The sequence below is a fragment of the Oryx dammah genome, unplaced genomic scaffold, assembly GCF_014754425.2.
Source record: "Oryx dammah isolate SB20612 unplaced genomic scaffold, SCBI_Odam_1.1 HiC_scaffold_23, whole genome shotgun sequence".
In the NCBI taxonomy this organism is placed as follows: domain Eukaryota; kingdom Metazoa; phylum Chordata; class Mammalia; order Artiodactyla; family Bovidae; genus Oryx; species Oryx dammah.
The window spans coordinates 25,715,967-25,729,524 of record NW_024070207.1 but is presented as its reverse complement, the minus strand read 5'-3'; the positions used below and the strand labels follow the sequence as shown (position 1 = coordinate 25,729,524).

The following is a 13,558-nucleotide window of genomic DNA, read 5'->3' as shown; positions in this document are numbered from 1 at the left end:
GCCCAAGCTTTCACAGCTAGTAGGTGGGAGAGCTGGGATTTCAACTCAGACTGTTGGTTTCAAACCAACATTTTTAACTACACTGTGGTGCCTTCCCTATGTTGGTGGCTGAGGGTTAGTTAAGTTATGAGGGATATTAAATGCTATGTTGAGATGCTTGGGCTTATTTTTTTAGTTGATGAGGAGCTGTTGAAAGATTTAATCAGGTCAGATTTATGTTTTAAATAGATCATGCTGGCTTTGTGGAGAGTGGATCTAATATAGTGGTTCTCAATCTTAAGTGCACATTGGAATCACCTGGGGAATGTTCTCAGCTTCTGTGCTCACCTTAGACCACTGACATCAGAATAGAGGTCCCCACCCTCTGGGGTCTAATGCCTGATGATCTTAAATGGAGCTGATGTAATAGTAATGGAAATAAAGTGTACAACAAATGTAATACACTTGAATTATCTCAAAACCATCTTGCTCTCCCAGTCCATGGGAAAATTGTCTTCTACAAAACTGATCTCTGGTGCCAAAAAGGATGGTGACCACTGCTCAGAATGTCTGGAGTAGGAGCCAGGTTGTCAGGATTTTCAAAACTCCTCAGGTGATTGCAATGTTTTTCTTTTTTATTTATTTAATTTTTTTTTAAATTTTTTATTTTACAATTCTGTATTGGTTTTGGCATAGATTGACATGAATCCACCACAGGTGTACATGGTGATTGCAATGTTCACCCAAGGTTGAAAACCATAAAACCAAGGGAATAAGCCTGAAAACTTTAACATGTATCTGTACCACCTGGAGGGCTTGTTAAAATGCAGATGGCTAGGCCCCATCACCAGACTGTGATTCAGTAAGTTTGGAGTAGGACCTGAGAATTTGCATTTCTAACCAGTTCCCAGGCAATACTCATGCTGCTAGTTTGGGACCACTCTTAGAGAACTGCTGACCTAGGGATAGGGAAACTTAGTGGAAGGCTCTTAGAGTGGCCTGAGCAAGAGGTGATGAGAGGCTGAACTTGGCATGAATAGTAGGGATAGAGCTGAGAATAATTTAATTGATAAAGTCAACAGGATTTGGTTGACCTGGTGTGGAGAGGTGGGGGAGAGAGAAGGTGTCAGAGATAACTTCCCAGTTTTTGGTTTTGGTGACCATGTGGTGACTTTTATTGACAGAGACATTATAGGAAAAGGAGCAGGTTTTGTGGGAGACATCACAGTTCTGAGACACTTAGTTTGAGGTGCGGGAGGAATACCCGGTGAGTATATTTGGATATCCTAGTCTTAACTTGGAGGTTCAGGGGTGGAGGTCAGAACTTGAGGAAACAGTAGTGTACAGGGGTTACATAACTGTGGAGGGGAGGCCAAGGAGAGCAGGAAGAAGCGTTCACAAGTTTGTTGCTTTCATCACACACTGGAGTATTGTAAAGCTCCTGCCATTACTAGAGACTCACAGAAGCAATGATTCTCATACTCTGAAGAGTAGAATTTTGCAAAAGCCCTCCTTTCTATTTCTAACATGCTCACCCTTCCACTTGACAATCACTGGTATAGAGAGAGAAGAGTAGGGCCAAAGAAAGAATTCCCAATTTTTAAGGGCTTGACAGATGAGGAATTCAGGAAAGACACCAAAAGATAACAGTTCAAAGATATGAAGGAACTTACAAGAGATACTATTGTCATAGAAGCCAAAGGAGAAATGAGTTTCAAGAGTGGATGAGAAGTTATTTAATACTAAATAACTGGGATAGAGAGATCCAGTATAAGGGCTGCAAAGTCTGTTGGGTTTAATGTTTTCTAGAGGAGGTTTGCTGGATTGGTGTTTGCAAAAGCCAGATTGCTGTCCACTGGAGAGTGTGTTTAATCCTTCATTCATTTTTTGCAAAATTGTTCAAGTGTCTTTTGTGCTCGGTACTGTTCTAGGTTGGTGAACAAAAAAGTCCCAGCCTTTGTGACATCTTAATTCTAATAGGAAGAGACAGATAAACACATAGGAAGTGAGGATAAGTAGACAAGTGTAAAATACTGTTTCAAGAAGGTTGGCTAAGAGGAGATAGAGGTTACAGTAATATAGTAATAGTTAGCATTTATTGAGTGCTTATTATGTACCACACACTAGAGTATATCCTTTAACTATCAGCAACCATGTAGAGTAGATAATATCTTTGCCATTTTATAAATGAGAGATCTTAGGTTCAGAGTAGCTAAGTATTTACCCAAGATTATATACCTAGTCAGAGAAGGCGATGGCACCCCACTCCAGTACTCTTGCCTGGCAAATCCCATGGACGGAGGAGCCTGGTGGGCTGCAGTCCATGGGGTCGTGAAGAGTAGGACACAACTGAGCGACTTCACTTTCCCTTTTCACTTTCATGCATTGGAGAAGGAAATAGCAACCCACTCCAGTGTTCTTGCCTGGAGAATCCCAGCGACGGGGGAGCCTGGTGGGCTGCCGTCTATGGAGTCGCACAGAGTAGGACACGACTGAAGCGACTTAGCAGCAGCAGCATCATATACCTAGTAAGTAGCAGATCTGGGATTTAAATCAGGGTTCATCTGATTCCAAAGTTTATACTCGTAACTACTATGCCATATGGTATCGTCAGAAACATATTTTTGTGTTGACAGTAACCTTTATGTACTTATATTTACCAGCCATTCATTTATTTGCTATTAAAATAACTTTGCTCTATATTGTCATCATCCTTTATTATTTTATCTGTAAGAGTACACCTGGGTGAATGGAACGATGCGTTCCTCTTTGATTTAGAAATGAGCAGCTGTACGTCTCATCCTCTTAATCTCTATCTGCAAACACTTGAATTGCTTCTCATTGACACAAAGCTCATATTATTAGATCCCTTTTTACTTCTTACAGCCTTATCTTTGCTACCTTTATTCTATATTCCAGACAGACTGAACAAGTTCTAGTACTAGACTTTGTTTCATTGCCAAGTTTTCACCCATGCCATGTACTTTGTTAGATGGCTAGCTCCTACTCATTCTTCAGATTGCATTATTTTTTAGTATTTTTTAGCATGTGTGAGAATTCTCTTCTTTTTGTTTTTTTAAAAACATTTTTGATCAGTTTTTTTTGGCTGTGCCACATGGCGTGTGGGATATTTTCTCTCTTTGCTTTGTTTTTTTTTTAATTTATTTTTAATTGAAGGATAATACTGTAAAGAAATTATTTTTAGATTTTTAATTAGAGGATAATTGCTTTACAATGTTGTGTTGGTTTCCGCCATAAGATTGTGTTATTTTTATAAGTGCCTTGTTCTTATTCTCTCATAGCATTTATTATATTTTGAAAAACATCTTTTTGAGGGTCAACTCACTAATTCATAAAATTCATCTATTTGTGTGGTTTTTGGTATATTCCAAGCTATGTGCAACCATCAACCCCACTGTCAATTTTAGAACATTTTCATGACCTCGAAGAGAAATCCTGTGCCTTTTAGCTATTATCCCACTATCCTCCCAGCCCTAAGCAACCACTAATGTACTTTTATTTCTGTAGGTTTGCCTATTGTTGGATATCTTATATAAATGGAATCATACAATATGTGAGGTTTTTGACCAGCTTCTTTCACTTAACATGTTTCAAGGTTCATCCATGCTGTGGCATGTGTCAGTCCAGGCAGAGCTCTGGAAGAGATGTGCTGCCAGACCACCACAATAAAGCCATACTGCAATAAAGTGAGCCACATGAACTTTTTGGTTTCCTAGCACATGTAAAAATTATTTTTACATTACATAATAGTCTATGAAATGTGCAATAGTATTGTCTAAATAAAACAATGTACATACTTCAAAATGTTAACCATCATCTGAGCCTTCAGCAAGTCATAATCTCTTTACAATAGTAACATCAAAGATCACGGATCACAGATCACCATAACAAAAGTAATATAATGAAAAAGTTTGAAATATGATGAGAATAACCAAAAGTGACAGAGAGATACAAAATGGGCAACTGCTGTTGGGAAAATGGTGCTCATAGATTCACTCAACTTAGGGTTGCCACATACTTTCAGTTTGTGAAAAATCCATTATCTGCAAAGTGTAGTAAAGTGCAATAAAATGAGGTATGTCTGTACTTTGTTCCTTTTAATGGTTGGGTAATATTCTGTTGTATGGCTGTATCACATTTATTGACATTTGTTACATTTCATTGTACAGTTGACCCTTGAGCAACTCAAGTTTGACCTACACAGGTCTACTTATTTGCAGATTTTTTTCAGTAGTAACTACTACAGTACTACATGACCTGTGGTTGGTTGAATCTGTGGTTGCGGAGGGCTGACAAAAAGTTATACCAGGAGTTTTGACTGCACAGAGGGTCAGTGTCCCTGACAACTGTGTTGTTCAAGAGTCAATTGTAGTTGCCCTTAATGTCTGTCTACCCAGTAGACGTAAGTTCCATGAAGGCAGGGACATATCTTATTTATCTCTATCCACAGCAAATTATTTATTGAATAATGTATAACTTCATAAAGTAGCCTCTTGTCTCTGTGTATCTACAGAAGTTCTTGTTTGTTTTTACTCAACTGCCTCAAGCCAAAGAGTGGTGCATCCCAGTTCTAATGTTTGGAAGTTGGTCCCTGTTTTGGAACTCAGTAAGGAATCATTAGGCTCATGAGATTATTAGTGACTGTGTATATGTAAAAGTTTGTGTGTTCATTTACTCAACAAATATTTATTCGGATATTTAGTGGAGACTTTACTATGCCAGAGAGTGTTCGGTAGTGGAGTAGAATGGTAAAGAAGACCAACATGGTCCCTGCTCTCTTGCTTTCCTGGAGAGTACATTCTAGTTGAGGGAGACAGAGAATAAACATGCAGATAATAAATGGTGTAATTTTTTTTTAATTTTATTTTTACTTTATTTTACTTTACAATAATGGTGTAATTTCACAAAGAAGTAAATGCTGTGAAAAAACTAACACAGTGTAACGAGATAGTGATTCTGTGATGGTGGTGGGGAACTACTTCAGTTAGGATGGTGAGGGAAAAGGTGTGAGGGGGTGACACTTATTTGAGCAGGAGTCTGAATGATGAGAAGAGGGTGGTCACGAGAAAATCTGAGAGAAAAGCATTTCAGAAAGAGGGAATGCGTACAAGGGCTCTGAGTTTGGAATGAGCTGGACACTTTCAAGGGTTAAAAACAAGGCTGGTGTGACTGTGTGTGATGAATGAAAGGAAAAGTGGTAGAAAATGAAACTGGAGAGAGGCAGGGCTAAATCGTGTAGGATCATGCAGGTCACTGAAGAAGATTTACAAGTAGAATCAAATCCACTGGGACGTCATTGGACAGCTTTAAGCAGGAAAGTGACACTACTGATTTATAATTTTAAAAGATGGCTTGGCTTCCTAGGTGGAGATCATAGACCAGTTAGGAGGCTTGTTGTGGTGTTCCAAGTGAGAGGTGATGAGATTGGCTTGAATCTCTAAGGTCCCTTGTCTTAGCAGCCTGTGATTCTAGGTTATCTGCATCCAGGATTTATTTTGGTTGATTTTCACAATTTTCCAACATCAGTTTTGGTCTGAGACCTTTAGCATTTGCTGATGATCCATTGGGACAAGCATATTACCACTATGTTTTCATCAATAGTGCCCTTATGTTACTATTTGCTTCAAAAATGATTAGTAAGGATAATCATATCAAGTCTTCTTAATCTATAGTATAGGATAAAGGATATTTAGAAGTCTGGATTTTCATATTGTTGTTTTATCCAAATATATTCTTTTTTTAGTATAGTGGTGGGTTTTACTTTACCAGTGAGAGGGCAAAATAACATTTTTCAATGTAGAACATGATATCTTAAACACAGGAGTTACTTAATATTTATCCATTAAACAGGAACTGTTTCTGTTGATTGAATTTAACACACATCATCAATTTATGACCTTTGGTATGCATTATTTGTCATTTAATACTAATAACTACTCAGTTGGTATATGTAGGACCTCCATCGTATAAAACAGAAAACTTAAATTCAAAACATTTCATGTTGTCCCTCACCCAATCCTCCAGCCATTCCTATAAAGTCAGCCATTACCTATGCAGAATTTGTAATGATGAAACAGACTCAGAAAGGATAGTGACTTGCCCAATTTCCTACTCCCCTACCCTGCTTTAGTTTTCATATTAGTACTTATCATTTCTTAATATAATATTAATTTGTATATTTGTTCAGCAGTTCCACTAGAGTATACATTCTATGGGACTTCCCTGGTAGCTCAGTGGTAAAGAATCCGCATGCAGTGAAGGAGACGCAGGATACACTGGTTCAATACCTAGGTCAGGAAGATTCCCTGGAGGAGGGCATGGCAACCCACTCCAATATTCTTGCCTGGAGAATCCCATGGACAGAGGAGCCTGGCAGGCTACAGTCCATAGGGTCACAAGGAGTTGGACATGACTGAAGCTACTGAGCACACACATGCACGTGTGCATTCTATGAGGGCAGAGAATGTTTAAGTTATCTGCTGCTGCTGCTAAGTTGATTCAGTCGTGTCTGACTCTGTGCGACCCCATAGACGGCAGCCCACCAGGCTCCCCCGTCCCTGGGATTTTCCAGGCAAGAATACTGGAGTGGGTTGCCATTTCCTTCTCCATTGCATAAAAGTGAAAAGTGAAAGTGAAGCCACTCAGTTGTGTCCACCTCCTAGTGACCCCATGGACTGCAGCCTACCAGGTTCCTCTGTCCATGGGATTTTCCAGGCAAGAGTACTGGAGTGGGTTGCCATTGCCTTCTCTGTATAAGTTATCTATGGCTGTGTAATAAATGACTCCAAAGCTCAGTGCCTTAATACATCATACATTTCTTATCCCACAATTTCTGTGGATTTGGAATTAAGAAGCAGCTTAGCTGAATGATTTCAGCTGTAGGCTCTCTCATGAGGTAATTGTCCAGATGTCAGCTAGGGCTATAATCATCTGAAGGCTTGACTGTTGCTGGGACATCTACTTCAAAGATCACTCATGTTATTGTCAGCAGGAAGGCTCTGTTCCTCTCTGGCTGTTGGCCAGAGGCCTTAGTTTCCCCTCATGTGGGCTTCTCTTCATGATATGGCAGCTGGCTTCCTCCAGAGCAAATGATCCAAGAGAGAACAAGGCAAAACCTTCTTAAATGCAAAGTATCTTTTACAGCATAGCATAGCATTGTTAACTATTGCCATATGCTATTGGTGACACAGACCAATCCTGATATGTTGTGGGAGGGACTACACAAGGGTATGAATAACTGGAGATGGTTATCATTGGGGGCCATCTTGGAGGCTGGCTACCACAGCTATTTTCTTTCTTGTTTACTATTATTACTATTATCCCAACACTGAGAAGAGTATCTTGCATATTGTAGGTGCTTAGTAAACATTTGTTGAATGAGTGGGTGGATGGATTTAAAATACCATGCTAATTAAAAATGTATGTCTATAGCAAAAAGGACCATTCATGGATCCTAAGTTGGGGAGGGGCGTGGAAGATGAGTACTATAACAGTAATTGTCAGATGTAAAGTGCAAGGAGGATTCACTCTTATTTTTTTATATCTTTCCCTCAGATGTGGAAACACGAGGGCTTTTTTGCACTCTATAAAGGATTTTGGCCAAACTGGCTTCGACTTGGACCCTGGAACATCATTGTATCCTTTTAGAACATGAAAATGAAAGCACATGGTTCAAGTTCCCAGGTAATTCGAGGCTATGGGAAGGAAAATTTTGATTATTGGAGCCTTTTAGGCAAATGAGAATCTATTCTAGTGATGACCATTGCAGATGGAACTAAGTACAGAAATGGCTTTCAGTTGGAGTCCAATACAAACTAAAGGGATTAGAAAAGAAATGTCAAAGTTTTTTTTTTCCCTCTTTAAAACAAACAACAACAAGCACAGCCAAATCTGGAAGGGGCTAGGAAGGTTTTGAAAACCCTGCTATGAGGTATCCACAGGAAGGTCTATGTAGTCCACATTTCCTACCCCTAAGTATAGGACCAGAGTAGCTGGGGAAGTAATAAGACAGAAAATACTCATACAACAAAGGAATCCAGAGCCAAGGGGGACTCTTTCCTCCTGGTTAACTTTCCTTCCTTTAGCTGTGTTTGCCTCCTGTGTGCAGAGCCATGAGCTGGATGGTGTGTGTGGTGGTGTTTGTATTGTGGTGAGCACTGCAGGGTTGAAAAGTCATTCCCTGCCCTCGTGGAGTCTATAGGTTGAGGGAGATAGTGTCTCTGTTCCTCTTCCTGATCATCTAATGTCTGTAACAGTTACTCTAGCACTGAACTTTATGTTGTTGATGTTCTTGGATGTGCGCGCACACGTGTGTGTGTGTGTGTGTGTGTGTGTGTGTGTGTGTGTGTGTAGCCTATTTGCCCCTAAAGAATAGAGGTATGTTAGACTTTTAATATGCTTATATTGCTAAATGCCAACAATCAAAATGGGTGCATGATGGGCACTCAACACATGCTTGATTTGCCAGATGTAGTTTTTAAAAAGACTTTTAAGCAAGTACAACTTAGAATAGTAGAGCCTAAGTATCCCAATAAGAGAATACAGTGTACAATTTATAACCAGGTTTGACTTTCAGTATCATTCCAGTGATCCTCCATGACTTACTCTTCAGTTTTTTATTACATACGAGCAGCTCAAGAGGCTTCAAATCTAAGGATGTGAGCCAAACCCTGCCAACCTTTCTACTCTCTTTCCCCTTTTTTCTGTGTTCTAATGTATTTTGATCAAGTTGTAAGTGTTTACTGAACCATTGGTCTCCCAAGGCCCTTCTGGTGGAAGAATGATAGGATGGTTCAAAATTGCTCATGTGTTTGTGTTGCCATGTGAACTGTTCCCTGAGAGGAAGTATTAACATTGAGACTCTGGCCCCAGATTGGTATCTTCTGTGAAGATGGATACTGATGGATGATACTCAAAATGGCCTTCTCTTCAAATGTGGGTTAAAAGTAGTTTGTTAGCCCCAGACTTGGGCTAGAGCAAAAGGCATAGGCCAGGGCAGTTACTGCTATGTATGTTACAGACCTCAGTTCTCATTAAAGTATTTATTGACAGAATCACTTTGGCTTTGTCTTCATTTACTGTTCTCTCATCTGCCCACTCTTTAAGTTATATTCTCCGGAAATTGATAAAGATAAAGTGACTATGAAATTGAGTCTGGACTCTTAAAGCACATTTATGGGAACAGACTAAGTGCATTGTGCTTTCGCACTGCCATTCATTCTCATAATGCCACGCGCTTGTAAACATCAGACAAGTGGTTCTAACCTAAAGAGTGAATAAGCAAACAAGGGGCTCATTTGGACAGTTTCCACAGATAAAATGCTGAAAGAGGCTTAAAATAGAAACCTGTGTCCAAGGTTCTAATTGCCTTACAGGCAAAAATTTCTGGCTACTTTCTTATACTAGAATAGTATCTACCACATTGTAGGCACTCAAATACTTGTGAAAGGAATAGTTTAGTTCTTCATCTTTATCCATCCATTTATTTATTCAGCAAACATTTATTGTATGTTTAGTATGTCCTAGATGCTGGGGGTGTAAAAATATATTAAGACATAATCACTATTTTAGAGGTCATATGCAAGGAGAAACAGACATGTAAATAGACTCTAAGTACAATAGGTATTAAGTACTGTCTGACGAATGAACTAAGTGCTGTAGAAGCACAGAGGAGGGAACAGTCCATTGCCTAGGGGCTGGGCTAAAGGCTTCACAGTAGAGGTGCCATTTGTGCTAAAAAGCAGATGTTACTATGTAGATTAAGGCAGGGAAGGACATTCCAGGCAGGGGAATTGTGGAGGGGGGGCGGGGGGACGTTCAGCATGGCTAAAATACAGGGTTTTGGTTTTCAAATACCATGTGAGGCAGAATCACCTGAAGATCTTGCAAAAAATGTAGATTCTTGTGTCCTATCACCTGAGATTCTAACCTTATTTGGAGAAGAGGTATTTGCTTTTGTCACAGGCATTCGATGGTGGATGATGCTTAGATTACACTTTGAGAAGCACTTGTAAAGAAATATGGGCTAGAATGAAAGGAAATTATAGTGTGGCCAAAAGGGTCAAATTATGAAGGCTCTCTATATATCCCTAAGAAAGAGTTTGGCTTTTATCCTGGAGGAGGCAGGCAAAGGAAGCTGAAAATAGGGGATAATATAACCAGCTTGTGATTTTTAGGATGATAACCCTGGTGTGGAGGGTAGCCTGGAAGGAAGCAACCCAAACCAGGTTAGGATCCACTGAGATCTACTCCCCTTTATGTACAAGGTCCAGAACAGCTAAGAAAATGTGTCCTAAGCCACATAGCCTGATTGTGGCAGGTTTGAGGCTAGCATATAGTTGTCAGATTCCTTCTCTGTCTCATTCTACCACCCCACAGTGCCTTCTTATTTGTTAAAGTACTGCCTTTTCAAAATAAACTTTATTTATTTATTTTTGATGGTATTTATTTATTTATTTATTATTTTACTTTACAATTCTGTATTGGTTTTGCCATACATTGACATGAATCCACCATGGGTGTACATGCGTTCCCAAACATGAACCCCCCTCCTACCCCCCTCCCCACAACATCTCTCTGGGTCATCCCCGTGTACCAGCCCCAAGCGTGCCGTATCCTGCATCGGACATAGACTGGCGATTCGATTCTTACATGATATTATACATGTTTCAATGCCATTCTCCCAAATCATCTGACTCTCCCTCTCCCTCTGAGTCCAAAAGTCCGCTATACACATCTGTGTCTTTTTTGCTGTCCTGCATACAGGGTCATCATTGCCATCTTTCTAAATTCCATATATATGTGTTAGTATACTGTATTGGTGTTTTTCTTTCTGGCTTACTTCACTCTGTATAATCGGCTCCAGTTTCATCCATCTCATCAGAACTGATTCAAATGTATTCTTTTTAACAGCTGAGTAATACTCCATTGTGTATATGTACCACAGCGTTCTTATCCATTCATCTGCTGATGGACATCTAGGTTGTTTCCATGTCCTGGCTATTATAAACAGTGCTTCGATGAACATTGGGGTACATGTGTCTCTTTCAATTCTGGTTTCCTCGCTGTGTATGCTCAGCAGTGGGATTGCTGGGTCATAAGGCAGTTCTATTTGCAATTTTTTAAGGAATCTCCACACTGTTCTCCATAGTGGCTGTACTAGTTTGCATTCCCACCAACAGTGTAGGAGGGTTCCCTTCTCTCCACACCCTCTCCAGCATTTATTGCTTGCAGATTTTTGGATAGCAGACATTCTGCCTGGTGTGAAGTGGTACCTCATTGTGGTTTTGATTTGCATTTCTCTAATAATGAGTGATGTTGAGCATCTTTTCATGTGTTTGTTAGCCATCCGTATGTCTTCTTTGGAGAAATGTCTATTTAGTTCTTTGGCCCATTTTTTGATTGGGTCATTTATTTTTCTGGAATTGAGCTGCAGGAGTTGCTTGTATATTTTTGAGATTAGTTGTTTGTCAGTTGCTTCATTTGCTAATATTTTCTCCCATTCGGAAGGCTGTCTTTTCACTTTGCTTATATTTTCCTTTGTTGTGCAGAAGCTTTTAATTTTAATTAGGTCCCATTTGTTTATTTTTGCTTTTATTTCCAGAATTCTGGGAGGCGGATCGTAGAGGATCCTGCTGTGGTTTATGTTGGAGAGTGTTTTGCCTATGTTCTCCTCTAGGAGTTTTATAGTTTCTGGTCTTACATTTAGATCTTTAATCCATTTTGAGTTTATCTTTGTGTGCGGTGTTAGAAAGTGATCTAGTTTCATTCTTTTACAAGTGGTTGACCAGTTTTCCCAGCACCACTTGTTAAAGAGATTGTCTTTACTCCATTGTATATTCTTGCCTCCTTTGTCAAAGATAAGGTGTCCATAGGTGTGTGGATTTATCTCTGGGCTTTCTATTTTGTTCCATTGGTCTATATTTCTGTCTTTGTGCCAGTACCATACTGTCTTGATGACTGTGGCTTTGTAGTAGAGCCTGAAGTCAGGCAAGTTGATTCCTCCAGTTCCATTCTTCTTTCTCAAGATTGCTTTGGCTATTCGAGGTTTTTTGTATTTCCAAGATTTGTATGGAAATACAAAATAAACTTTAACAGACTATTTTTTTAGAGAAGTTTTGGGTTAATGGCAAAGTCCTGTGGAAGGGGTGGAGATTTCCTGCATACCTCTTACCCCCACAAGTGTGTAGCTTCCTCCTCGTCAAAATTCCTCAGCAGGGTGATTCATTTGTTAGAGTCAGTGAATCTATATTGGCGCATCATTATCACCTCACATCCATCATTTATATTAGGGTTCACTCTAAGTGTCGTACATCCTGTGGGTTTTGACAAATGTATAATGACATGTATCCACCATTATAGTATCATATGGTAGAGAGTCACTGTCCTAAAAATCCTTTGTGCTCTATTCATTCTTCCTTCTCCCCCAAACCCCCAGAATCCACTGATCTTTTTACTGTCTCTGTGGTTTTGCTTTTTCCAGAGTGTCATATAGTTGGAATCATACTGTATGTAGCCTTCTTAGATTGGCTTCTTTAACTTAGTAATATATACTTAAGTTTCCTCCATGTTTTTTCATGGGCTTACGGCTCATTTTCTCTTTTTTTCTTTCTGCACATACCACAATGTATCTATCCATTCACCTATGGAAGGATTCCTGCTTGCTTCTTCCAAGTTTTGGCAATTACGAACAAAGCTGTTATAAATATTCATGTGCAGGCTTTTATGTGGACACAAGTTTTCAGCTCATTTGGTTAAATATCAAGAAGTGAAATTGCTGGATGGTATGGGAAGAGTCTGTTTAGTTTTGTAAGAAACTGCCAAACTATCTTCCAAAGTGGCCGTACCATTTTGCATTCCCACCAGCAATAAATGAGAGTTCCTATTTCTCCACATCCTTGCCAGCTTTTGGTGTTAGTGTTTTGGATTTTGGTCATTCTTATAGGTGTGTAATGATACCTCATTGTTTATTTTTAATTTTTAATTTGAGTATAATCGCTTTACAATGTTGTGTTAGTTTTTGCCATACAACAGAGTAAATCAGCCATAAGTATACATATATCCCTTCCCTTTTGAACTTCCCTCCCCTGACCCCACCTCTCTAGGTCATCATAGAGCACTGAGTGAGTATTACACAGCAACTTCCCACTAGCTATCATTGTTTATTTTTAAGACTACTACACCAGTCAGATACTCTACTCCTTTCCAAATAGATGAACGAAAAGGAAGCCACTTTTTTTCACAGTGGTATAATTTCTTGTACAAGAAAGATAATTTCTTGTAGGGTGTGAATATATTGGAAATTGACTTTCAGCTCAGTTTAAATGTTATTGCTTCAGAGAAACCTTCCATTGATTTCCTCTCCACGAATCTAAATCACTTTCATCATTGTAATTCCTTATACCATGAATTTATAACTACACATTATATTTATGTGATTAATTAATAATATCTATATCTCCCATTAGTCTGTAAACTCCACAAAAATAGGGATTCTGTCAGTTTCATTTACTGCTGTGTTCTCAGGGCTGAGTACAGTTATATATACTCAGCAAATATT

At 39.2% G+C, this 13,558-nt stretch overlaps 1 protein-coding gene across 3 annotated transcripts in view; it reads left to right on the top strand.

Annotated features, from left to right (window-relative positions):
* SLC25A14 (solute carrier family 25 member 14) overlaps window positions 1-9,053 on the top strand; it is a 36,544-nt gene extending 27,491 nt beyond the window's left edge. For 2 of the 3 annotated variants that reach the window (XM_040265168.1, XM_040265167.1), the window contains 2 exons: window positions 7,555-7,635; window positions 8,612-8,663. In XM_040265168.1, coding sequence (XP_040121102.1) covers window positions 7,555-7,635; window positions 8,612-8,653 — 123 coding nt within the window. In that variant the 3' untranslated portion in view covers window positions 8,654-8,663. Of the gene's footprint in view, window positions 1-7,554; window positions 7,636-8,611 lie in introns of all 3 variants that reach the window. The other variant, XM_040265166.1, reaches the window with a different exon arrangement.
* The last annotated feature ends 4,505 nt before the right edge of the window (window positions 9,054-13,558 follow it).